Below are 27,277 nucleotides of genomic sequence, written 5' to 3' on the forward strand. Positions count from 1 at the left end.
TAATCAAGTATTGTTTTCTCTGGGCACAGGAACAAAGTGGATGGAGAGTTATGTTTACTCTGAATTGATGCTTTCCAAGCAAGTACAATAAAGCAAGAAAAAGACAAAGGACTTGATTTATGCAGAAGGAGAGATTATAGTAGTTGTTTATAAAATGCAAACTGGATAAGGAGAACAGTGAGAACTCGGGGAATAACAAAGTGTTAAAAGCTGGTAGGATTCACGGACTGTAGGAATCCATGAGGTTACAGAAATGTTAGAATCAGGGCACCAGAGAGAGGTTAGAAAGTGAGCTGTTTGTCACAGGAATTATTAGTAATGGTATGTTTTAGTTATGGCCATGAGAATGAATAGTTTAAAAAAAAAGTAAACAGTAAGCATATAGGAAAAAAGGAGTCAAGGAACTGAGAGAACAAAATATTGAAAGGACCTTCTATGTCATTGAAATCACCATGAATTGACAAAGCAGTGGTATGAAAAAAGTTACAGCATAAAAAAAGTTACAGTAAACCAAGAGATGAAATCTGTGATAGTTAATTTTTTGTGTCAGCTTGATTGGGATAAGAGGTGCCCAAATTAAATATTATTTTTGGTTTTGTCTGTGAGGTTGTGTCTGAATGAGAGTAGCATTTGAATCAATGAACTCAGTAAGGTTCATCCAATCCAAAGGATGGGTTCATCCAATCCTTTGAAGGCTTGAATAGAAGAAAAAAGGTTAAGGAAGAAGGAATTTGCTCCCTTTTGCTTCCTGCTACTGGATAGAGTTGGGACATTTTCTTCTGCCCTTGAACCAGGATATATACTATTAACTGGACTGGAATTACACCACTGGCTTTCATGAATCACCAGCTTGCAAATAGCAAATCATGAGACTTTTCAGCATCCATAATCATTTGAACCAATTCCTCATAATAAATATCTCCATATATTTATGTGGGTGGGTGTGTGTGTGTGTGTGTGTGTGTGTGTGTGTGTATGTATATGTATATATATATTATATATATATATTATATATACATATATATATGTGTGTGTGTGTGTGTGTGTTGTGTATATACACTACACACACACACACACACACATATATATATATACACATACACACACACATATACACATATATATGTATAGATACATGTACATATACATGTATCTATACGTGTGTGTGTGTGTGTGTGTGTATACACACATACATATATCCATCGGTTCTCTTTCTCTGGAGAACCATAATGAATACAAAGTCTTTACACGAAGAGGGAGAGTGATTTGAGCATCCCTAGATGAGTAAGTCCCCCTGACCCCAACTCCAGTCTCAAACACCCAAACTTCAAAGCCAAGAGCCTTTCAAACAATCTCTTCTTCTCTGGTAAAACCCCAAAATTATAGTCCTTTGATTATGTGACTCATAGACCAGATTTTGCTTATCTTATTCCCCATCATGTCACTCAGAGCCTCGAGCTGAACCTTAAATAAGCAACATTCAATTAATGTTTCAATAAATAAATAAATAAATAAATAAATGGCAAAAAACATGGTTATCTGTGTATTCCTTTCCTCCTAGAATATATTATAAATTCTTTGAGAATCAGTGTTATATATTCTACTTCTGTCTTTCCACCAGTGCCTTTCAGACACTAAATAATACTTGTTGAATTGATATGTACCCTCATCCATTAAATATACGGTACCAACAAGCTTGATGATTCAATAAAATAAAACAAGCATTTTATAAAAATTAATTAGAGCCATGCCTGTAGGTTTCACTTTTGCCATGTAAAAATGATAACTGCATGTGGATGTCAATAACCTGTTTTCTAATCTGTGGTTCCTCCTTCAATATAACTATTGTAGTGTATGGAAAAGCACTGGTGTTAGCCTACTTATGCATTATAGATGACAACTTCCAGAAATAGTGAGTAGATCATAAACTAGAAAGTATGTAGAAAAATAAATGAACTGTTCACCTCAATGAATGGTAACAATGGATTAGAACTTCTTGGACAGAGAAGAAGAAGGAGAAGGAGAAAGAGATGAAGGAGGAGGAGGAGAAGGAGGAGAGGGAGAAGGAGAAGGAGACGGAGGAGGAGGTGGAGGAGGAGAAGAGGAGGAGAAGGAAGAGGAAGAAGAAAGAAGAAAGAAGAAAGAAGAAAGAAGAAGAAGACGGAGGAGGAGGAGGAGGAGGAGGAGGGAGGAGGAGGAGGAAGGAGGAGGGAGGAGGAGAAGAAGAAAGAGGAAGAGGGGGAGGAGGAAAAGAATTTTAAGGATGAAGTTTCTTAACAAAGCCTTGATTTTATCGTCCCAGTTTCAACTTTGAAAACCATGATGTAGAAATCTTTGCTACCTTAAATTTTATAAAGATGAATTAGTGCCAGCCAGAGATTCTGAATCTGAGTCTGGCAGCCTACTGGAAATAAAAAGACCTGCAAATATTATCTCTAATTGAATAAACACTCTATCTTCAAGTACATATTACTGCACTAGCTTTCCAACAATTACTTCAAGTGCCATAAAGAGCAATATTTAATGTCATGGGAATGGTATTTCCAAGCTACTAAAGTGATAACATTATAATTGTTCAACTCATGACACATTGCTTTTGATCTGAAGGTAATTATGGTGTACATAGAGGCTTTGTACATCAATACTCTGCCTGATTAAAAGAACAATCCAGTGACAATCTGGGATATAACTTGGGGATTCAGTATTTGTTCCAATGCATAATAAAAGAATGTCAGCTACAGAAAAGTATTAAGATGAGCCAGAGAATAGGGACAATAGAGGAAGCCTAAAGGAAAAACAAAAGTACAAAAAGCTCAACTTTGTCTTTCTACTTAGTAACATCCATACATCACAACCATTACAGAATTTTAGGGTTACATGATATGAAAGAAGAATGTAGGATTAAAAAAATGAAAAATGTAATTGCCGGTAAGTAAATTTTTGAGATGTCTTCAAATGAAAAGAAATAGCAAGCCAATTAAGTTCAGACCGAGTCTCTGTGCCTCATAAAAGTACTATGTATGCCTTGCATAGCATAAACTGAAAGTCAGTAACAACTTAAGTTCAGATTTTTATGGAGGTTTTAGAATATATACCAATGAATCACCTCAGCAAGTGACACAGCAGGGATGATGGATTTTGGTGGATTCCATGTAAATGGACAATTAGCTTCAGAAACTGGAGTTAACAGCTATATCAGCCAGGAATTTGATCCCTGAGGGATCAGCACTGTATCTATATAAATCATGTAGAAAAGAAAAAACAAGATTATACTGGGCATGTTATTTTTTTTTTAATTTCTTCTTCTCCTATAAACATATTTTTCAAACACTCAACCAAACACAATCCTGTCCTTACAAAAACCACAGCCTCATGGGGTTTTTGTCACTAATGTAAACTAACTATTGACAATTCATGTTAAATGCGATTATAGTGAAGCAAAATTTTGCTGTAGAAGCAGAAGGAGCAATGTTTTAAAAAAACAGGAAAAAAGGAGGAAATGGCACTAGATGCCATTTTTTTACTATTTTTTTATTCTATAATTTCTTTTTTTATTTAAATTTTAGTTAACATACAGTGAAATATTGGTTTCAGGAGTAGAATTCAGTGATTCATCACTTACATACAACACCCAGTGCTCATCATAAGTGCCCTCGTTGTGCCCATCGCCCATCTAGCCCATGTCCCACCCACCTCCCTCCATCAACCCACAGTTTGTTCTCTATCATTAAGAACTTCTTGTGGTTTGTTTCCCTAGAGAGTTAATTTTTAAAAGACTTCATTATATTTAAAATGTGAGCCTTGGCCCTTTCAATTTGTAGATAAGCTAATAGGTTCACTTTGTGCCTGAGAGATACATGCACAAAAGCCAACAGACACCTCCTCTCTTTTCTTTTGTTCTGGGATTAGCTCAGAAGAAATCCCTTATATAAAAAGCTTTTTCTCTTCCCCACTGAAATAAAGAAGGAGGAAGAAAGAGGAGTTTGTGTTTCTGTCTGAGATTTAGACTTTTTCATCATGGAGTTGATCTTCTTCATGCACTGCTGAGCCAGGCTGATTTGATCAAGAGTCAAAGCTAGAAGGTGGCTGACAGGAAAAACTCCTTTGCAAGGTAATACTTGAATAAATCAGAAGGTTTGGAGCCATTCTTTCCTCAAATACCTACACTTTCTTTAAACTCTTTTGTAAAGGGATCTACTTAGATAAATTTTAAACTCTGGCTGAAGAAAGATTCAATAAATTAACTTTTGTCTAAATAGTCCTGAAAAAATGCAACAAATAGATATCATCATGAGAATAAGGATGAATTTGTATGATGAAGTCCCCACTGAATAACTAACTCTGTCCAAAATGTACTTGCTATTTAAATATATACTCCTTGATTCTCTGTAAGTTACAAAAAAAAAAAATAGCCAAAATTCTTCCTATTCTCACTGATTGGTTAAAATTGACCTTAGCAAACAGTATTCTATCCCACATATTGTCCTTTCTGATAATGCACTAGAATTAGCTGGGCATTGTCTATCTTATTAGCAAGCCATCATTTAGTTAATGTTTATTTAATTAACTAATAATATTGGAATATAACAGAGATTATTTTTGATGTTTTTTAAATTGTCACTCAAGTTGTCAATGAGCTAATGTAACATAGGACAATCTTGCACTTAGTTGCAGGGAATAGCAGGACAAGATGAAGATTCTAGTCTTAATTGTGACCATCTTGAATTCTGTGGCTTGCTTCATGGTAAGTTTCAGTATTTTGAATAACAGTATCCTTATGAAACTAAAAATTAGATGGAGGAAAAACATGGATTGATATCATTAGCTTATGTTTAATGCAAGAAAGAATATTTTGCTAAACAAAACATCATTGTATTTTTAATGTTCTATTTTCTATTTATAAACTTCCTTCCCTTAAAATAAATAACATACATAATGAAGTAAAGATAACAGAAACCATAATGCATGATAGTATATAATTTAAAGGGCTTCTCTATACTTTTCATACTTTAAGAGATTCTATACTGAAAATTTGCTATGGGACACCTGGATTTACATTTGTTATATTTGCAGAGGCTACTTAACCCTAATATGCTAGCTGTTCCTTTTTACATTGATATTGTATATTTCTGATTTGATTAAACTAACAACTAAGGGATAAAAAAGAAAGCAGAGACATTCAGAATGTTGCTTTATTTGATCAATTTAGCACTGTGACTACTGACTTCAGGTTTTTAGTAAAATATAATCAGCAAGAGGAACCTCACCAAAATGTTATACTTCTTTCCCTTTAGTATTATGGGAATGAGGAAACATACAATCACACAAATCATTTGTCTGCCAATCCACCTTTGTCTGCATCAGAGAGCCACAGAGCAAGTCAACTCTCATCCATCCTCAGAACAAAAAATAATTCTGCACCTACAGATGATTCAAATAGCTACTCTGAGTCTACTGATACAGTAACAAGGCACTCTGGATCTCTTTCAAAGAGAAACCACTCAGAGACTCTTCAAGCTAGGATATATAACTTTCCCCCATTTGGGGACGATATACCAAGTAACCCTTCAACTAACCAGACTTCAGCTAACTTCGTTTATGTTGAGGGTATAGGAGGCAACTCTACTCAGGCAGAGGCTCCAGGGAGCAATGCTTCACCTTCATCTGCTGCTGTGCAGGATACTTCTGCTGTCAGCATCACAAATTCCAGATTTGCCCCCAACTCCACAATAACACAGAGCAGGATGGCTGTTTCTGGGGAAAATAACATCTCGGTCCCTGTGTCCATAACCACCCACCAGTATAAGTCTGATTCCATTGCTATTCCCCACTTTCAGACAGACTCCAAAACAACTCGGAGTCTTGAACGCTTCTTCCCACCCGCTGGAAGATCTAAACCATTCTTTGTCCCTAATCCTGCTGCACATATACAAAATGCTAAGAATGAGTTCAGTGCCTCTGCAGGTGAGAGCACCACTGTCACAGCAGATGCAAACAACCTCCTTGGAACTTATACCACTTCTCATGAGGAAGAAGCATGGCCACAGAGTGTATCCTTTACTGGTGCTACCGCTCTTATGAAAGAAAGTGATACAGCCACCATTGCTGCCATAGACATTCTAGAAGATTACACAACTCTGTTTGATGTTCCTGACATGGAGGATGAAAACGTAATTATAATTGACACTACTTATCTGGAAAAATATGGCAAAACCGTGAGCAGTACTCCAGATGTTCCACAGAAAGACCATTCTATTGTACTTGATGCCAGAGACAAGAAGAATCATCATAGAACTACAGCTAATGCTCAAACACCTAGCATTTCTCTTGCAAAAAATGGCAATGATTTTCAATCTTTTCCTATTCTGATTACTTACAACAAGGCTGATACCAAACCTAGCATGACTGCCACTGACACTGATGAAGCGACTTCCAATATCAATCCCATTAATACTATAAATTCTCTTCTTAATTATAGAACATATAAGGAAAGCAATAATGCTATCGGTAATTTTTATGATACCAAGACAACGTTGGAGGTAGCTAAAAATACTATGCAACCAGTGGATTCAATTATTTCCAAAACAAATGGCATCACTTCTACAAAGCATTACACTAATCCTAACTCCATAGAGCCAACAACGAGCACCAACATTAACTTTAAAATAACCTGGCCTTTGAAGAAAGATACAGTAATAAGAGGCAGACACACTGTACAGGTGGAAAACATCACAACACCTAACAATAACAGTATTGCTGGAGCAACTGGATCTAAAGTCACTGATTCAGTAATTAAGCTCCATTCTAATATTCCTGCCAGTGTACATTTTAAAACTAATAGGAATAATTTTGAGGCTGTGAGCAGTGATGAAATTGACGAAGTCATTCCTGTGGTCCAAGAAATTGTAAATATGGACCAAGATGATGTAGTTATAGAGGAAGTAATCTTTCTTCATCCAGACTCTTCCACAACAGAAATTAGAAGAAAAGTTTACTCTCGTAACCTTGATGCAGATTATGCCCAAACGTCAAGAAACAAAATCATCTTCCTTTCTGACATCCCTGAAATGTTCAATCCCCTTTCCAAAAATAAAATAAAGCCCTTTACAATAGATAGCACAAACCTCATCACCAAGAGAGGTAACCATAGAACCCCCACCTCAATTACTGCAAATGATGCCAAAGCCAAAATGGATGTTGAAAGAACTAGTGTGTTTAAAAGAGCCAATTTTCAGAGAAATATCACTCCTATCATCACTCACCCTGGAACTACCGGACCTGTCTATTTTAGTGAAGACAGTGTAGCTGACAAGACCTCACCTTCAAAGCTCAGTATCACTTATTCAGATAAATCTACTGACTCTGTGGATGAAACCATTAGTTTCTCAACTAATAGTAATCATGCCAATGGTGGTACAGGTCCCAACCCTGAAACAAACTTTCCTATGAACAAAGGATACACTCTTCCATCAGTAGCTGAATCACCTACCCTAATGCCCAAAGCCCAAAATAATCAAGCTCAAAACTCCCTGCTCATTAAAGATGATTCCTTGGCTGGTGCTTGGATATCAGATCCTGTGGCTAAAAGTCCTCATCTCATTAATGATGCCATTATACAAAAGTGGAAAACTGATAAAGTACCAGTAAATCCTTTGAACATTCCATTGGAGTCTACTTTCCTTACAGCTAATTTCACCTCTCCCACCGATGAATACAGTACCACTGCCAGTGCAGGTAAGAGGACCACAAATATGACTGACAGCTCTGAATTGATGATTAAGAAGGCCAGCATACGAGAAGGAAGGCCCACCGGAGCCATTAACTCCTTGCGTACAAAAATAGGTGGTTTTCTTATACCAAAACAAAGATTTAGACATTTGCTAGACAAAGAAAGGGATAATGAAGAGGAATCAATTCCCTATGTGGAAGTAAAATCTTCAATGGAAGAAGATGGCATTTTTCAGATAAAAGAAGACCTTCTACCTTCAAATAATTTCAAGTACCCTCAATCAGAAAACAGTGGCTTTGAAAGGAATGGATTTGTGGCTATGGAGAGCACAAAGTCCCTTTCCACATTAAGTAGTAGTATACCTACTGCTGAGGTAACAATAAGTGACGGAGACCTTACCACTCCTGGGGAAGAAAATGTTGATGTTCTATATGAGGTCACTAAACCTGGAAATAGCAAAATACATTTTAATACTATAGCCACCAAAACAATAACTAATGGTGTGGGGGAAAGTGCAGCTATGAAACAGAGTGTGGAAGCAGCAGATGGCACTGAATTCCTTCCATCTAGCAATTCTATCCCTCAACGTAGAAGAGATCACCCTACATTCTCTAACTTATACTACAATATAATCACTGATAATCCTCTCCATATCACCAAAGAGAACCCAAATGTTTCTCACAACATTAAGAAACATAAACTGTCAGTCTTCACAATGCACAATGCAGACCTTAGTGGTTATAGAGATGGCTATCAAACCCTTGCTGCCATAACATCAAGCAATGCTAAGAAACTGCTCAATAAAGGCAAAATGTCTGGGACTGAAATAACAAATATCTCTCTTGGCAGTCCTACTATAGTTGATGATATTTCCAAAGAGGATAAAAATACTGAAGCTGTGACAGACTTGGCTTCAATAGCTGCCACCTCACCAATAAGGAAAGGCATTCTGACCATGAACGAAGTTAATACTCTTCACAATGAACCTAATAAACCAGGAGATGACTTTACCACGTCCAGAAGAGGTCCCAGTGTATACAGAAATGATGGCACTTTATTAGTAGCTAGTTCCTCTGCTTCCATGCAGTCTGTTGCCCCTTTCAATCATCCTCAAGCAACAAACCCTATAAAAAAGATCTCCTCAGCAGATACTATAGTACCAAAGACTTTTCATAATAAGTCCACCCCTGCAGCTTTGACAATAGCTGTCACTGACGCTTCTCAAGATGTCGACACCATGCTTTACAGTGAACAGTATGAATCTAAGGACACTTTTAAGGAAGATATAATAGTGAACTATGAAGCATACCCCCAAAAAGACATAGGTATTATGGCAAAGGAAGAAGATATACTTAAAGAAGAAAATGTGAGGGATAATAATTATGTTACACCTATTGCAGGTGATAATGTTCCTAAAGGCAACAACTTGACATCTAAACATTATTCTCTTAACTCTGATGTATATAATTCCACCAGATTCAAAGGAACAACCAAAACCACAGCTGACCAACTTGAATTTGAGAATCCTGCATCAAACTATATGACTAAAGTCTCAAATACTCTACTTAGAAAATTTACTCCTCAGCCTCAAGGAAAAGCAATTATAAGAAACACCAACAGTAGTGCTGAACATGGCACATTCTTTGGTGGTGATATTCTTCATCCAATGATGAAAGAAAACGTCCCCAAAGGCTTCTTTTCCCCTGAAAGAAGATCTACCTTTACAACACCAGAGTCTAGAACGCCAATGAAAGATAATATAAACCCTGCTCTGGAAGACACTGTGTTATTAGGTAAAGAAACCTCCAACAAAAATTATGCATCCTATACTGATGAGCAAGCTGATCCAGGAACAGAAAAAGACCAAACTGCCACAGGTAGCACAACAAATTCTCACACAAGCATTATACCTGTGACCCTCTTCATTCCTATCACCTCTGAAGACTCAAACGTGAAAAATTATTACCATATATCTGGAACAGGTACCCCTCTATCACTGGGATATGCAAATACATTAAGAGATGATTCCTTTATTCTTAGGCCTGAGACTACTTTGGCAAAGGAAAATAATCTAGATGCTATGGACTTGATCATCATTGAACCTGATAAAAGTGATTATGAATATATTTCAAATGAGCATCCCTTTAAACTAGAGAAGGAAGAGAATAGTTCTATTAAAAAACCTATTCCATTTATACATGGACCAAATGGATTTGTATCTCATACAACCTCCCTGGAAGGTGGGGCCTCAAAGAGTCTTCTGTATAGAATAACTTACCCTGAGTTTGAAACTGAAGAAAAATATCAAACTATTATTCTCAAAGAAGAAAATTCTGACTCTGGTATTGTTGCCACTTCTTTCAAAAACTTCAACACTCAACATCTGAAAACCATGGCACCCTCCCTAATTGATGCTACTGAGACTTTTCCCTCTGAGTTTCAAGAAAGATCATCTGCAGAAAAAACTCTAAGTGAAGATGATACCATCATCATTCTCCCTGGAGTTTCTGACTTAGAAAATAAAAAAATTGAGTATTTCTTTGTACCATACACAGAAACAATTGTTACTATGAGAGAGAGAACTGCATTTGGTACTGTGCCCACAGATCACGCTATGATCACTTTCCCCATAAAAAGTCAAGGTCATTCCTACAGCAATGGCATTTCATCCAAAGTTGGTAACACAGCTGCCCCAGACTTGGCAGACACCATCAAATCAGAAAATTCAAATGTCAATGAAAATAAATTGGACTTAGCTGAAGTGATGCCTTCACAGGATCACATTTACCCCTTGGCTCAGGATATTGCCTCCCAAGCAAAGAATATCTCCTATGTTGGTGAAGTTACTAAGGGTATAATCAAAAAAGCCTCAATAGTTTCTCCTAATCCTGTTAGGGACACCAAAATGTCAATAAATGTTACCACAATTTCACCTAATGCTCCTGCCTTTGACTCTAAAGAGAGCAATGAAAATAGTGACTCTACCATACCTGAGATAGATGATGTTGTGTCCATAAAATTAAAATCTCTATTAATTCCTAATCAGAAAAGACCTAGAATTGCGGATGCTCTTAGTCAAAATGATGACTCTTTACCTAATAAATCAGTGTCCTTAAAGCCATTGGGTGAACACTTTATTATCACTGACCAAAACTGGGAAATCACTAAGGTGCAAAGTAACCCTCAGCCCTTCTCCATGGTCTCCTCTGTTCTTCTGGAAGATCCTACTACTTTTTCAGATAACCCTATAAATGTAGCCATAGGCATACCCATCACTGAAAATGAGAGCATTTATGATAAAACTGGCGCCATAGCCTCTGTGCCTAATACAGTTCTTCAACCTGTAATCCACAAAAAAGAGCAGATAAATGAAAGTCCTGACTATGCTATAAATCACCATATAAATAAAGCATTTATCAATCCGTTTGCAAAAGAAATCACTACCTCAGGAACTGGGGGTAATACATTCTTCAAGAAAGATAAGGCTATTGTAGGGGATGAATCCTATATTTCTGAAGCCAAAATTCCAATAATCTTAAAACATGTAAATTCAGCGAACACTAATCCTTTCATTCTTAAGCCTCTTGTTGCTTCTGCTGAACAGAAAGCACCTGGAACTTTGAAAGAAATGTTTTACCCTGCTTCCACAATGAGCACACCAAAGCAGACAAAGGCCAGGGCTAGGAGTTCATTTTCTCTTGGTAATGATAACTTAAAGAGCTCTATCACAAACTCTCATAATAAATCACATCTATCCGTGAAACCAACTCTTCCTCCTACTGATTTTATTGCTGATTTTATTAAAAACAATAATTCTGCATCTAATCCAGTGCTTGTTAAAGGAGAGAGAAACATAAAAGTGACTGATGAGTCTATTATAGCTAGAGATATCATTGTTCTACCTGACAAAGAAATCATTTTGTCTCACAATATTATCTCTACTGATGATATAAGAAACATTATAAATGAAAAAAGGCATGTAGATTCTACAGAAAATGATAATGTAACTCAATATGAAGTCATTCCTCTTACAAAGGACTTTTCAGCAGAGTCAGATGTGGTTTTTCTGGCAGAGGAAAACAATGTAAATAATAGGAATCTAAAGACCACTAGGCTTGATGACAATACCTTTAAATACATATTGGAGAAAAATACCTTTTATGTTGGAGAAAAAGGAGAGAGCTCCACAACAAAGACACCGACCTCTGTTCAAGGGCTCCATAGATATGGATCTCATGCTCTCTTCCCCACTGCACATGTCACTGAGAGTCTCCTGAATGAAAATCCTGTAGAACCCAAAACTAAACAAAAATACCAAATATTGATCTCCAGAAAAGGAAACCCTGACTCTGACAAAGATGACACCTTTCTCAAAGATTATTCTGCCAAATTCAAAAGCAAGTCACCTAGAACCATGACTCCTTTACCCACAGATGGAAATAGAAAATTTTCCCTCAAGCTTCCACCAGACGACTTAGCTCTGGAAAAGGACACCCTAAGTGGAAATGACATCATCATCACTCTTCCAGAAGGCAAATGGATTCAGCGTATCAGTGCTCCAGATCCAGAATCAATGGAAACTATAGGACAAAGCAGGATGTTCACAGATGAAATGACTGATCTCACCATTAGCAAAATACCGGTAATAAACAAAGACCAACTCTATAGGAGATATGTCACATTCAGTGCTCTTTATTACCAAAAGGAACCTGCAATGTCACCCAAATCAGATTATAATCAAGATAAAAATTTCAAGGCGGAGAGCTATCATTCACAGAATGCCACTGCTCCTTCAATTACATTCAATGTCAACCTTGATAACAATGAACTTCCCTTTGTTGATGAAAATTCTGGGAATAAAATAAACGGGGCTTCAATTTCTTCTTCACCTGTGAGGACAACTCACACTGTTGCTGATACCACTTATTTTTCCTTTAAGGACAGTTATGAAGGGGGTGATTCTATGCAACCTAATGAAAATAATGTTAGGTCTAGAGAATTTCCATTTCTACTAACAACTGAAAGTATCATTCTTATGCCTAAAGTTTTAACGAACAATTTTGTGCTAATGAGTGATAACTTACTGTCTGAACCCTCACAGTCAGTATCAGTAGACTCAGAGACAGGGACTGAATACCTTGACTTCATTCATGGAACTGATATTTCAAAAAATCAGGACATTAAAATCCAAACAGAACTTCAGTCCCACTCATTGGACACAAATATTCCTTCTATTGATTCAGTAACTTTTACCAGGAATTCCACAGATGATGAGGCTGATTCAGCATCCACTATGGAGAGAGAAACTGCCAACATTTCCAAAATTAACACAGATGCTCAACCACTGGGTACAATGATGCAAGTTCCTTTGCCTACAGAAATAAGCTCCTTCCCTTCTGAAATCAAAAAAATGCCTAAACTCTCTGCTAAGGAAGACACAGGTGCTAAATTGGATTTAAATCACATTATAAATGCAACAGTTCTCATTCCAACTTTGGAAACAACACTTCCCCCAACCCTTGAGCCCAACGCTCTCTCCAAGACTAATAACAAGGAGGAGAAACTCAATAGTTATGAAACAGGCAATTTTGTTTTAGGAGATTCAAGGATATTGAAAGATAATCCTTTCTTTGGTAAATTTAATATTCCTCCTAGACCTCAAGCTCCACCCAATTTAAAAAGAATCCTTTCAGCTGATTCCACCATGTTTCTGGAAAAGACTTTAAAGCCTAAGTATAAAAACTCCACTCCTCCTGATGAAGATGCAGGCACAGCAGGCTTGCTTCATAATGCTCCCACTGGATCCTATGTGCCACTACGGAAATCAATCCTTTCTCCTGATTTTATAATGTCTCTGAGTTCTGAACTTGACCCAGTTGTCAAAATGAAAAGTGATACTACAACAAACATGTATAATAATATTCCATTTGAGGAAAGAAATACTCCATCTCACAAAGCCATCATTTCACCTAATATTAATACTTCAACAAAAGACATGTTGAATACTGTTTTTCGTAAAAGATTTGTGCACAGAAATTCCCTATGGAAAGATATAATCACTGAATATGAAATAGTTCCTATTACAGAAAATATTTCTGACATTACTTCAGATGCTGAAAATATTCCAAATATTGAGGATGTGATAAACACTGTGCCTGACAACAGAGCTCTTACGTATGTCACAAATGAATATATCCTAGAACCACAGGAAGAAAAATACAATCCTATTATGAAAAAAACTACTTTCACTTATGACCCCAAAATAGTTGGGCTTCATCAACTCTACTCCAGTGCTGATGTCTCTAAGCATTTATTTCAAGGAGCCCCAAATGAGATTAAAACTAAAGAAATGTTACAAAAGTTGGTATCTAGAGAAAAATATACCAGTTCTGACATTGATGCTGTTTTTCTAAAAAGTTCCACTGACAACTCAAATTCTCAGGCTCCCAAATCTGTGACTCACCCCCTAACTCACACAAGTGAAAGTACTCACAAATTTCTAGGTAAAACAACTCTTAAAAGGGACACTTTAAGAGGAGATGACACCATCACTGTTTTCCCTGAAGACAAAATGATGGAATACACCCTTATTCCAGACCCAGAAAAAACAGTAATCATGGTAGAGGGAAGGATGTTCCCAGATGAACCTACAGATCCCATTGTTATCACCTCTCCATTAAAAAATAAGAATCAGTTCTTCAGGAAAGTCGTTTCATCTGCTATGTATAACACTGATGCCCAAGGTAAAGCAGAAAACATCTTATCATCCCAAGCAGACAATGTTAAAGGTAAAACTAATATGGCAGAGATGCAATACTCATGGGATAGCATTATTCCTTTGACTGAGTTTAATGTCATCCCTAAGGGCAAACTTTCTTTCATCAATGAAGATACTAAAACTTTAAACAAAAAGGCTTCAATCTCTTCTTTATCTAGGAATACAGTAAACATTGTGGATGACACCACTACTCCCTCCACTGAGAGTAGTTATGAAAGAGGTAACTCTATGCCGCCAGAAGACAATATTGGGTCCATGGGATTCCTAGCTCTACAAATCCAAGAGAAGTCCATGTTCAATCCTAATGCCTCAACTGAAAATCTTGAAATCTCTGACCCAGTGACAAATAACTCCTTGGTTAATTCTTCAGTTGCATTGTCAAACATGTTTAACACAATGATTGAATACCCTAATTCTGTTAATGATGGTGATAGTTCCACTGAAAATAAAACTGATCCCAAGCCCAACTCCTTAACCTCAACAAAACTTCCCATTAGTTCTACTACTTTTTCAGACAATCCCACAAACAATGAGTTTGATTCACTGCCCTCAGTAAATACAGAAACTACTGATGTCTCTAAAACTGAGACAGATAAAATATATTCTGAGCCTCAGAGAACAATCATGAATGCCTTTTCTCCTACAAAAGTCTCTCAACATATGGTCTCTGAAAGAAGAAAAATAGATATTTTTTCTGATCAAGAAGATCCAGCCACTAAATTTGATTTAAGTCACATTGCAAATGCAACCATTCTCAATTCAGCTATGACGAAAATCCTTCCCTCAGTAACTGGGTTTAATACTCTGTCAATGAGTAACAACAATGTGGAAGAGGAAGTACATATTTCTAAAGCAGACAACTTTTTTCCAAAAGATGCAAGTACATTGAAAGATAATTCTTTCACTGTTAAATATGATGCTACTTCTACTAAACCTCAAGCACACCACAATTTAAAAGGAATCATTACAGTTGATTCTGTATTAACCCTTCCAGAAGCATCTAGGTCTAATGATAAAAGCTCTTCGCTTGAAGTTGCTACTGGAGAAAGGATCATCACAAACACTCCAATTGGGACATATGACCTACCACCATGGAAGTCAATTATTCCTTTTGATTTCACAACATTCATGAGTTCATCTAAGTATTCTGAACTTGATCCAGTTATCAAGATGAAAAAAGATACCACAACAAAGACTAATAATAATATTCCACCTGGAGAAAGAAATAGTCCATCTGACAAAATCATTATCTCACCTACTACCATTCTTTCAAAAAAAGACATGAAAAACACTATTAATACTAATACTACTACTAATAATAATAAATTTGGAGATGAGACTTCAATAGGGAAAGATATATCCACTGCAGTAGTTCTTATTACAGAAGACATTTCAGAAAAAATACATGACACCTTTTTGGCAAGGGAAAATATTCCAAGTGATGAGGACATAGTAACTATTATACCCGTTGACAGTGCCCTTGAGTATGTTGCAGATAACTATGCCTTTGAACTAGTGAGGGATGGAAATGGTCCCCTTACAAGAAAGACCACACTTAGGAATGACTCCAAAGTATTTGACTCTCATTCACCCCATGCCAGTGCTGCAGCCTCTGAACATGCATCCCAAGGATCTCTAACTGTTATCAAAACTACCAAAAAATACCAAAGCTTCATTCCCAAAGATAAAAATCTTAATTTTGACAATGATGCTACTGTTCTCAAAAGGTCTTCTGTCAATTTTAATACTAAGGTTCCCAGATCCATGATTCATTCTCTTACTGATTCAAGTTGGATTTTTTTACCTGAGTTTCTAGGTGAAACAATTGTGGAAAATACTTCTCCAATTGGTGATAACACCATCAACATTATCCCTGAAGGCAAAAGAATGGAGTACCTGTTTGATTCAGACCCAGAACTAATGATAAGAATGGGAGGGAGCAAGATATTCACTGATTCCACTGATCCTGCTGTGATCACCTATCCTATAGATTATAAAAACCAATTCAATAGGAAAGGTGTATCGTTTGCTTATCATAATAATGATGTACCCGAAGAAGCAAAAACCACTATATCAGCCAAATTGGACGCAAATAAACGTAAACCAAACTTGGCAGATATACTTCATTTGCAGAACAACATTATTCCTTTGGCTGAGTTCAACGTCATTCCTGATGATGATCTTCCCTTCATTGGTAAAAATACTGAGAAAGCAACCAACAGAGCTTCACTCTTTTCCTCATCTATGAATAAGGCAGCCAGGAGTATGGCTGATTCCATTGTTCTTCCCACTGAACGTAGTTATGGAGGAGGTGATTCAATGTTACCTGGAAAAGATGTTAAATCTAGAGGATTCCCATCTCTACTAACACCTGCCATACTTATCCCGAATTCCTCACCTGAAAATCCTGAAACTTCTGGCCTAATGACAGATAAATCTTCATCTGAATCTTTACTAAATAGGTCAGAAATGTTAGAAAGAGCAAATGAATATGCCGATGCCATTAATGGAGATGATGTTTCAGGGAGACAGGTCATAACTCAAGCTGACATTCATTCCTATCCATTGGCTTGGAATGTTTCTCCAATTGGATCAACTACTTTCTCAGATAGTACCACAGATGATGAGGCTGACTCATTTTTCTCTGTGAATACAGATACTCCTGAGAATTATATACCTAAGACTGACAAAATATATTTCAAATCTCAAAGAGCAATGATGAAAGCCTTTTTCCTTACAGAAGACTCTCAAGATAGTGTCTATGAAAGAAAGAAAATAGCTAATCTTTTTGATCAAGAAGATCCAGCTTCTAAATTGGAATTACATAATTTTACAAATACAACAGTTTTCATCCCAGCTATGAGGAAAATCCTTCCATCAATAACTGAGCCCAACCCTCTCTACAAGGGTAACAGCAATATGGAAGATTCTTTTACTGTTAAATTTGATGCTACTTCCTTCAAACCTCAAACACCTCCCAATTTAAAAAGAATCTTTTTAGCCAATCCCACATTAACTCTTCCAGAAGAACCTAGGCCTAGCTCTCATGATAAAGTTACTAACACAGGAGGGTCCATCACAAACACTCCAACTGGACTACATAGGCTTCGATGGAGGTCAAATTTTCCTCCTTCTTATTTTACGACATCCATGAGGACTTCCAAATATTCTGAACTTGTTCCTGTTACTAGTATGGGAAAAGACAGGACCAAGAAGATTGATCATAACATTCCACATGAGAAAATAATTATTCCATATGATAAAGGTATCATTTCACCTATTATCATTACCTCTGAAAAAGACATGGCGAACACTTTACAAGGGAATATATCTGAGCATAAAGACCTTATAAAGAGAGAGATGGCAGCTGAATATGAAATCATTTATTTTACAGAAGACATTTCAGAAAGAGTGGATAACATTTCTTCTACAGATAAAATCACTCCAGCATATTTGGACCATACAGCTATTATGTCTGATGACAGTGGATCTGAATATGTCTCAGATATGCATACTGCAGAATTAGAAGATAGAGCAGATAATTCCCTGATAAAAATGAGCACACTCATATATGCCCCCAAGACACATGTGTCTCATGCACCACATACCACAGTTACTCCTCCAGACAGTCTATCTAAAATAATATTACCAGTGTTCAAAGCCAGAGAAAACTACCAAGCTATGATTCTGAGACAGGAAAACAGCACTGACACTGATGTCATTGCTCTCAAGGATTCTAATGCCAATGTCAATACCAAAGCTCACAGACCCACAACTCACTTCCTAATTGACGCAAATGTAAATTTTCCTTCTAGTTTTTCTGACAAAACACCTGTGGGAAAAGGTACCATAAATGATGATGATGGCACCATAATTCCCTCTGAAGGCTTTGATTTAGAACATAAAATAATTGAGCATTCCCTTTCTCCAGACATAAAACTCGTAGCTGATAGCAAGACATTCACAACGGATACTACTAATCATGCTTTTAAAAACAGTGCTAATTTTCTCAGGAGACACATAGCACCTATCATTTATAAAACATTTACATCCCAGAGAGGAGACACTACCACATCCAGTATATCTGACTTTACTGAAGATCAAACAGGTATAGCTACAGTATATGATTCAAGGTTTAGTAATTTTCCTTCAGCTCAGCCTTCCAGTGATGGCATCTCCAATGTGAAAGAAAACAAAGAAGATGCAATCAAGACGGCTCTTACTTTCTTTTATCCTTTGAAAAAGATGTCTGCCAACATGCAAAATGCTCCTGCTACTTCTACTAAGAACAAAAATAACATTGACCATTATAGCCTTCCATCATCGGGGAATGTCAGGTCTCTAAAACTTGCATATATGGGACTACCTGAAATTCTCATCGTAACTTCTAAAGTCCCTACTAAAGAAACCGCATCTCCCAAACTTATAAAAGGCACAAACCTCTACTACCCAACAGTGTTAATATCAGAGCCTGTGTCTATAGACTCACATTACTTCAATAAAGGCATTGTCTCAAAAGGAAAAAATACTAAAAGTCAAATAGTCCCCTTGGTCTATACTGTCCTCCAAGCTGATTCCACAGGTTCTTCAGACAACATGGCTAATGTCAAACCTAGCACATCTGCTACTGTTGTCACCAAGAGCAAAATTTTTGGTACTGATGAATTTCGTGATCAAAATGCTGAACCCAAGAAAACAACCACCAAGTTTTCTTCTCTTTTTCCTAATGAATATAGTAAACCAAATTTCTATTACACAAGGAAAATAACTAAAGCTTCTGCAGTGAAAGACACAGCTGAACTGAATCACCTTACAGATGTAAATAGAATAGGAAATGATCCAGTTATTCAGGTGGAAACAAACTCTCTAAAAGATGCTGACCTAAAGCCTTACCTTGTGAATAAAAATGTCATTGCTGATAATAAATCAGTGAACGAGGATTCTGACCGTGTCCCTGTAGCAGCTTACTCAAGCTGTCACATGCCAAAGGATTCCCTCCCAGATGGATCTGGTCCTCAGGGTCAGGTCCTTGAGTTCATTACTGGGAACTCAAACTTGCTAACAGAAGTAATTACCACTATTCCTACTGATGAAAAATCTTTATCTTACACAGAAATCATTTCCATGGTAGAAGGAAATTCTCAGTTGGAATTAAATTAGCCAATTTCAGAGCAACACATACTGAACTTCAAACTTCAGAAAGCACAAATGATACACATTAATCCATTGTCAAGATAAAAAATATATATTATTTAGGTTTCAATTTCTATTGTACCACAAGCTAACAAAGAAGTTGAAGGAAACACTTTCTTTAGTGCTGATATTCTTCAGTCACAGGAACAATTACTCCAAAGGGTATCCCTGAGAAGCCTACAAACAACAAAGCAGAAATGAGGGTCATATCTAACCCTGCTATCTACACCATCTTCCTTGGAAACAACAACAACAACAACAAAAACAACAACAACAACAACAACAACAAAAATAGTGACACCACAGGCCAACACATCCTTCAATTACAATTTCTTTACTCATGCACCCAGCATTCCAATCACTGGAGGGGAAGAGGCCAAAAATGTGGATGTTGCTATAACCAAATCTCAAGATATAACTGTTCCTCTCACCTCCCTGTTTCTGAAGCTGAGAATTCTCTCATGAATGAAGATATTGAACCTGAAACTTCCTCAGCAGCTACATTCCAACAATGATGATAATCACCTCAACTAAGATCAATAACTCTATTTTCTCCAATAAATTTACAAAATCTGAAGATACACAGACTCTTTTTAAAGTAGGAATTCTAATGTACACATTCAATGCGATCCCAATCAAAATTGCACCAGCATTCTTCTTGAAGCTAGAACAAGCAATCCTAAAATTTGTATGGAACCACAAAAGACCCCTAATAGCCAAAGTAATTTTGAAGAATAAGACCAAAGTGGGAGGCATCACAATCCCAGACTTTAGCCTCTACTACAGAGGTGTAATCATCAAGACAGTATGGTATTGGCACAAAAACAGACACATAGACCAATGGAATAGAATAGAGGACCCAGAATTGGACCCACAAATGTATGGCCAACTAATCTTTGGCAAAGCAGGAAAGAAAATCCAATGGAATAAAGACAGTCTCTTCAGCAAGTGGTGCTGGAAAAACTGGACAGCAACATGCAGAAGAATGAAACTAGACCACTTTCTTATACCATACACAAAAATAAATTCAAAATGGATGAAAGACCTAAATGTGAGACAGGAAACCATCAAAACCCTAGAGGAGCAAGCAGGCAACAACGTCTTTGATCTTGGCCGCAGCTGCGACTTCTTAATCAACACGTCTCTGGAGGCAAGGGAAACAAAAGCAAAAATGAACTATTGGGACCTCATCAAGATAAAAAGCATCTGCACTGCAAAAGAAACAACCAACAAAACTAAAAGGCAACCGACAGAATGAGAAAAGATATTTGCAAATGACATATCGGAAAAAAGGTTAGTATCTAAAATCTATAAAGAACTTACCAAATTCCACACCCAAAAAACAAATAACCCAGTGAAGAAATGGGCAGAAGACATGAATAGACACTTCTCTAAAGAAGACATCCAGATGGCCAACAGACACATGAAAAGATGCTCAACATCACTCATCATCAGGAAAATACAAATCAAAACCACAATGAGATACCACCTCACACCAGTCAGAGTAGCTAAAAATGAACTAATCAGAAAACAACAGATGCTGGCGAGGATGTGGAGAAACGGGAACCCTCTTGCACTCTTGGTGGGAAGGCAAACTGGTGCAGCCACTCTGGAAAACAGTGTGGAGGTTCCTCAAAAAATTAAAAATAGAATTACCCTGCAACCCAGCAATAGCACTATCAGGAATTTATCCAAAGGATACAGGAGTGCTGATGCATAGGGGCACTTGTACCCCAATGTTTATAGCAGCAGTTTCAACAATAGCCAAATTATGGAAAGAGACTAAATATCCATCAACTGATGAATGGATAAAGAAGATGTGGTTTATATATACAATGGAATATTACTTGGCAATGAGAAAGAATGAAATCTGGCCATTTGTAGCAACATGGATGGAACTGGAGAGTATTATGCTGAGTGAAATAAGTCAGGCAGAGAAAGACAGATTTCATATGTTTTCACTTATATGTGGATCTTGAGAAACTTAACAGAAGACCATGAGGAAAGGAAAGGGGAAAAAAATAGTTACAAACAGAGAGGGTGGGAGGCAAACCATAAGAGACTCTTAAATACAGAGAACAAACTGACAGTGGATGGGGGCGTGGGGGAGAGGGAAAGTGGGTGATGGGCATTGAGGAGGGCACTTGTTGGGATGAGCACTGGGTGTTTTATGTAAGTGATAAACCATGGGAATCTACCCCAAAAACCAAGAGCACATTTTACACACTATATATTAGCCAACTTGACAATAAATTATATTAAAATTAATAAATTAATTAAAATTAAAATAATAATAATAAATAATAATAATAATAATAATAATAAAGTAGGAATTCTAATGTCCATAGGAGACACCACTTGTCTCAGTTAATTCTTTTAAAATTGCACATTACATTTCATCTGATAGATCTGAAGATATTCTCCATACAAAAACAGTCTTAATGGTGGGCATCAGTATGACATCAGCATTTTCAAAGTCTATATCTGAGGACTCTTTCTAGTCAAGTATCACTGAAAATCCTAAACTGTCAGATAACATTCCTGAGGCCTTATTGCAAACTCACCCTCTTTTGCTAACAACTTCCTTTTTTTTTTTTTCTTCACTTAACAAAAGGGTTTTTTTTTCATCCTGGACCTGAAGAAATTGCTACTTAAATATAAACTTGATGCTCTTCTGAGAAAAGACAAACTGTTTCCATTAGTGTAATAGACACTACAACAATAGAGGAAAGTACTATTCAGATAAAGTGAACCTCACCTATAGAATCTGATCCTCTATCCTTAAGTCAGCTAGTATCTTTGGTGGTAATGACCTGTTGGTCCAATAAGAGTGTCCTATGTTCCCCAGAGCAGATGATTCCAGCTCCACCCTCAAAATTGCTAAAATTCCAGCAGTCCCACCAGGATTTTCACCATATGCTTCTTTCTCTTTGATAGATGACACACACTTACCATGTAAAGTGTCTATGTAAAGAGGTCATTGGTTAAAAAAAAAACAAAAAACAAGATAATGGTAATAATATTCTGTATAGCCAAGAAAAGCCTTTGTATGCTATAATCAATGTGATCCCACCTCACAGTTATATTAGTAGAAGCAGAGTTGATGTGAGCACAAGAGTAATCCCTGAAATTAAAGACTATTTGACAAATTAGTGTCTGCAAAGATGGTATCATTTCACCTGACATTTCTAACCAGGAACTAAATGCCTATAAAAATGAATATTTTGCTCCTTATTCTAACTCTATTCAATATAAGAAATAGTAAGTACTCCAACCTGACTTCTAGCAATTATACAGTTAACACTTCCTTTTTCCCACTTTTTGTACACAGAATAAAAGAATTCCTGCCAAAAAGACACCAATCTTCTGTTTATACCATGCTTATTCTGAATTAAACCTCATAAACACTAGATAAGGGGGAGGGGGTGGAGTAGAGGTTAAATCAACCCAGTTAATCAACCCAGAGAATAGGTTTACCTTCTCATTTCCTTTCCTGCCACTGAAAATGACTTAGAAATAAAGAGCCATGCCTGTCATTAACTTAAAAGACTTTCCTCCTTGTCCCTGATGCTGACAGCATTTCTTATGTCAATAGAGACACTGAGACCCTTCATAGTGACATCTCCTTGAAGCGAAAACATCGCTGGAGAAGCTACCTGTGTCTTTAAAATGAAAAATTCCCATCTTAAAACCTATCATAGCTCTACAGAGAGTGGTCATGTATATGTCTATACCAGGCCAATCAACTAAGAAAAGACACTGTAAACTTGGAGGTTGAGTCCAAATCTAATGAAGAGAAAGCATTTGCTCTTGAGATGGAAACCACTGCTCTGACTGATACTGTTGCCCTTTTTCATATTTAGTTGTATCTGAGTCTGAAAATTCTCTTTCTTCTAATAACACTGGGAAAATATTAACACCAGACTATAATCTCCTTTCATCTAAATAGCTAAATATTAAGAATGGTAACAAAATGACGATGGTTGAATTAACTAACATCATTATAGGAAACATTCCCTCTGAAATTTGAGGATAAAATTCTTAAGGCTAATACAGTTATTCCACACTTTGATTTTGTTTCTCGGTGAATTCTGACATATAATGCCAACTCCCTGGCATTAGGTTGAAGTAACACACTCTACAGAAAAATTTCCTGAAGAAATTAAATCTACAAGACCTGATATCGTCCTTGTTAAGCATGTTAATTCACAAAAAAAGTAAGAATTGTAATGAAGAAGAAAATTACAAGAACCCTAAATATTACTTACTTATTATCTTTACTGAAAAAGTGAGAATTCACTCTCTGAAGAGGAAAACTAATTGAAATCCTTGCTACCTAATTACCTTCTGCATGCTACATTCATTGCCAAAACTGCCATCAATGTTTTTAGACATTTAAATAACCATAAATCTCAAGAGAAGACACTTCACCTCAAAAACATACTTTTAACTTACTTGAAAGACAGGCCACTTGAAACTAATGCTGATAATCTCATGGCTTCCAGAGTTCTCCCCACTGACACTCAACCCACAAAGTACCTGGCAGACTCTGCTATGTCTGTTTCAAGTGACACTAGCTCCATATTGGAAGGCACATCCCTTATAAACAAAAAGAAGACAAATCCAGCTGTGAATGTTGATTTCATAATCAGAGAGGATTCTACTGCCTTTTAATCTAATATCCATACTCTTGAAACCAGTTGCCCAATCAGACACAGAAACAACCTCCAAGGAGAGCCAGTGCCATTGGCTCTATGGTTGATGCAACAATCACCATGATGACCAATGCCTCAATCACTATCATGAACATCACTCTCCTGCCTAGGGAAACCACTGGGCCCAGAGAAAGACCTGTGAGTGTGCATGGTGCCATTTTGTCCCATGGCTGAAGATGGTTTGCCAAAAATTTGCTCTCATCCTCCAACAGAAAGCAGCAAAACAACAACTGAAGCAACCATTTTATTTGGGGATGACAACACTATTCCTAAATCAGAAACAACTATGACCTCAGAAGGAGACCACATTACTTCAGTAAATGACAATACACTAGAAAGTGATTTTTCAACAACAGGCAACAAGTTTACATCTCTGAAGGAAAAACCAAAATCAGAAGATGATGCTGAGTCTCATCTTATTAGGTCATCAACCCATCTGGAGAAAGAAATTACTAGTCTGATAGGCACAACAAACTCCATGGCTAATGACTCTATTACTGAAAACTTCATTCCAGTGAAAATTGGTAATATCTCATCACCAAGTGCTACTGTTTCTTTAATAGATTTTTCCACTAACATAGCAAAAGAAGATATTCTCTTGGATGCCACTGGCCCAGGGAATGAATATGTCTCTATAACTTCTGAAGTCTCTGGCACACTGAAGGATGGCACCGCCAGCATTGTGGACACCCCTGCCCTTCCAGCTAAGAAGGATGAACCCGATGTTAACAATTACAGTTCCTCAGTTAAATCCAATGTCACTGCTGATGAGGCTGTCCAGATCACTACCTCGTCTATTCCTGAGGCTGAAATCTCTTCTGCTACTGAAAAAGACTTCACCACTATTCCAGATATAGCTGCCCTTACAGAAGAGAAAATGACTGAAATTGACCTCAACATTCCAGAGGATGGCCCCAATGCTGTGCCTAAACTAACAGATTCTGATGAGGAAAAGTTCATCACTGTGTTTGAGCTCACTACCACTGTTGAAAGGTGCAAAGATAACCCAGAAGATGTTCTGATAACTGATGAAGAGTCTATGGATGAAGTCAATGTTTGGATGGAGAAAGATATTACAAATGAAGCAGAGAACCATCCCATTTTGCTTACTGCTGTTGAATCTAGATATGACTTTGTAGTCCCTACATCAGTAGATGTGAACCTCACGGAAGATTCATCTATTACTACAAAAGATCTGTCTGAAAATAATACAATGGAATCTGTAACTAAGGACAGTGAGCCACTTTCAAGAACTACCTCTGATCTAGATGCCCTAAGCCACGAGGACGATGCTTTTACTACTGAAATGGGTGTCTTTAAGCTACTGAAGGAAGAACCAGATGAGTTCCTGATTTGAAAGCAACAAAACATATGCCACATAGACTTGAGTAATAGCCTGGAAAGCTAGTTTTAACATCTAAGAAGTTTGTTCAGCAAAAATCTTATTAAGTTAAAGAATGTGAGAATTTAAGGCAAGTATTAGACTCAGAAAAATGCAGACGTTTAGCAATAGAGGTCATGCAGTAGAATATATTTATGGAAACTTAAAAACTCAAATACAAGAGTTCCCCTTGTATCAAAAGGTTTAATTTAGTTATCTATTTACCTTAATATAAAAGTCTTTAATCTCAGCCTTCAGGGATATGAAGAGAGAGCAATAAAGAAAGCTCACTTCCTACTACATTTAATGATGTATGTCACTTTACTTAACCCTGAATAGCACATTTTAGTGTGAGTTGAAGAGAATTGAATTAACTTATCTCAAAAAAATTGTTATAGTATTAAAAGTTTTGAAATGTTAATTCTAAACAGATTTTTTTCATGCAACCAATGATTCTCTTCTATTAAAAAATATATTTGCAATAATTAAGACTATTCAGTAATTGTTTAGCACCCACCTGTAAGAAATGTAAGAAATCTTATTGGGTCCCTGGCTTGTGTTGGACGCAAACTAAGAAAAAATGATTATTTCATAAACATGTAAATTTGTCAGAAGCAATATTTTGTATAAATGTATGAATTAATTTAATTTTCTTTCTGTAAAATTTCTTTCCTGAATTTTTGTCAATTTTTTCAGGTCTTAATCACTGATATCATACTCTTCTTGTGCTTTTGGTTAGCAGTTGAAGGACATGTATCTTCATTTTTTTTCTGTCACAGACTTTTAAAATGGGTCTGTTTTCATCTTGCTGATTTTCCTTCAATAAATCTTTTGACAGCAACTGATTTACTGTGTGTAGATGTGTTTGATATTCCAGTACAGAATTCTGAAATTACGAGAAACATATAAGCACAGTTGACCTTTGAACGACACGGGGATAAGAGAGGTAAATTCCTCTCCCAGTCAGAAATCCACCTGTAACTTTTGAGTCCTCCAGAGCTAAGCTACTAATAGTCTACTGTTGACTGGAATCCTTATCAATAATATAAATAATCAATTAGCGCATATTTTGTGTATCTGTTATATGCTGCATTCATACAATAAAGTATGGCAAGAGAAAAGAAAATGTTATTTAAAAAAAACACATGGAAGAGAAAATACACTTACAATACTATACCATAAAAAATCCGTAGATAAGTGGTCCTGCACAGTTCAAACATGTGCTATTCCAGGGTCAGCTGTAAAATTAAAGTCCATTGTTTGTTTAAAGAACAACTTAGGGGTATCTCAGTGATTCAGTCAGTTAAGTGTCCAACTTTGGCTCAGGTCATAATCATGCAGTTTGTGAGTCTGAGCCCTTCGTGGGGCTCTATGCTGACAGCTCAGAGCCTAGAGCCTGCTTCGGATTCTGTGTCTTCCTCTCTTTCTCTCTGCCCCTCCCCGCTCGCACTCTGTCTCTCTCTCTCTCTCAAAAATAAACA

The 27,277-nt window shown here is 36.8% G+C and overlaps 1 protein-coding gene and 1 long non-coding RNA gene across 13 annotated transcripts in view; one reads left to right on the top strand and one right to left on the bottom strand.

Moving 5' to 3' along the window:
- The window catches only part of LOC144616175 (uncharacterized), a 164,328-nt gene that overhangs the window by 92,720 nt on the left and 44,331 nt on the right, over positions 1–27,277 (bottom strand). For 8 of the 12 annotated variants that reach the window (XR_013555261.2, XR_013555264.2, XR_013555265.2 and 5 more), the window contains 2 exons: positions 26,964–27,034; positions 3,107–3,234 (listed from right to left, as the gene is read on the bottom strand). This is a non-coding gene — a long non-coding RNA (uncharacterized LOC144616175). Of the gene's footprint in view, positions 1–3,095; positions 3,235–26,963; positions 27,035–27,277 lie in introns of all 12 variants that reach the window. The other 4 variants (XR_013555259.2, XR_013555260.2, XR_013555256.2 and 1 more) reach the window with 2 other exon arrangements.
- On the top strand, positions 24,516–26,641 carry CABS1 (calcium binding protein, spermatid associated 1). The gene is made up of 2 exons (XM_060654925.3): positions 24,516–25,887; positions 26,493–26,641. The coding sequence occupies exon 1, from the start codon at positions 24,564–24,566 to the stop codon at positions 25,770–25,772; it is 1,209 nt and encodes a 402-aa protein (XP_060510908.3). The 5' UTR covers positions 24,516–24,563; the 3' UTR covers positions 25,773–25,887; positions 26,493–26,641.

The sequence above is a fragment of the Panthera onca genome, chromosome B1, assembly GCF_046562875.1.
Source record: "Panthera onca isolate mPanOnc1 chromosome B1, mPanOnc1 haplotype 2, whole genome shotgun sequence".
Lineage (NCBI taxonomy): Eukaryota > Metazoa > Chordata > Mammalia > Carnivora > Felidae > Panthera > Panthera onca.

Coding starts and splice junctions, on each gene's coding strand:
- CABS1 (XM_060654925.3), top strand. CDS start 24,564: ATGGTGCCATTTTGTCCCATGGCTGAAGATGGTTTGCCAAAAATTTGC.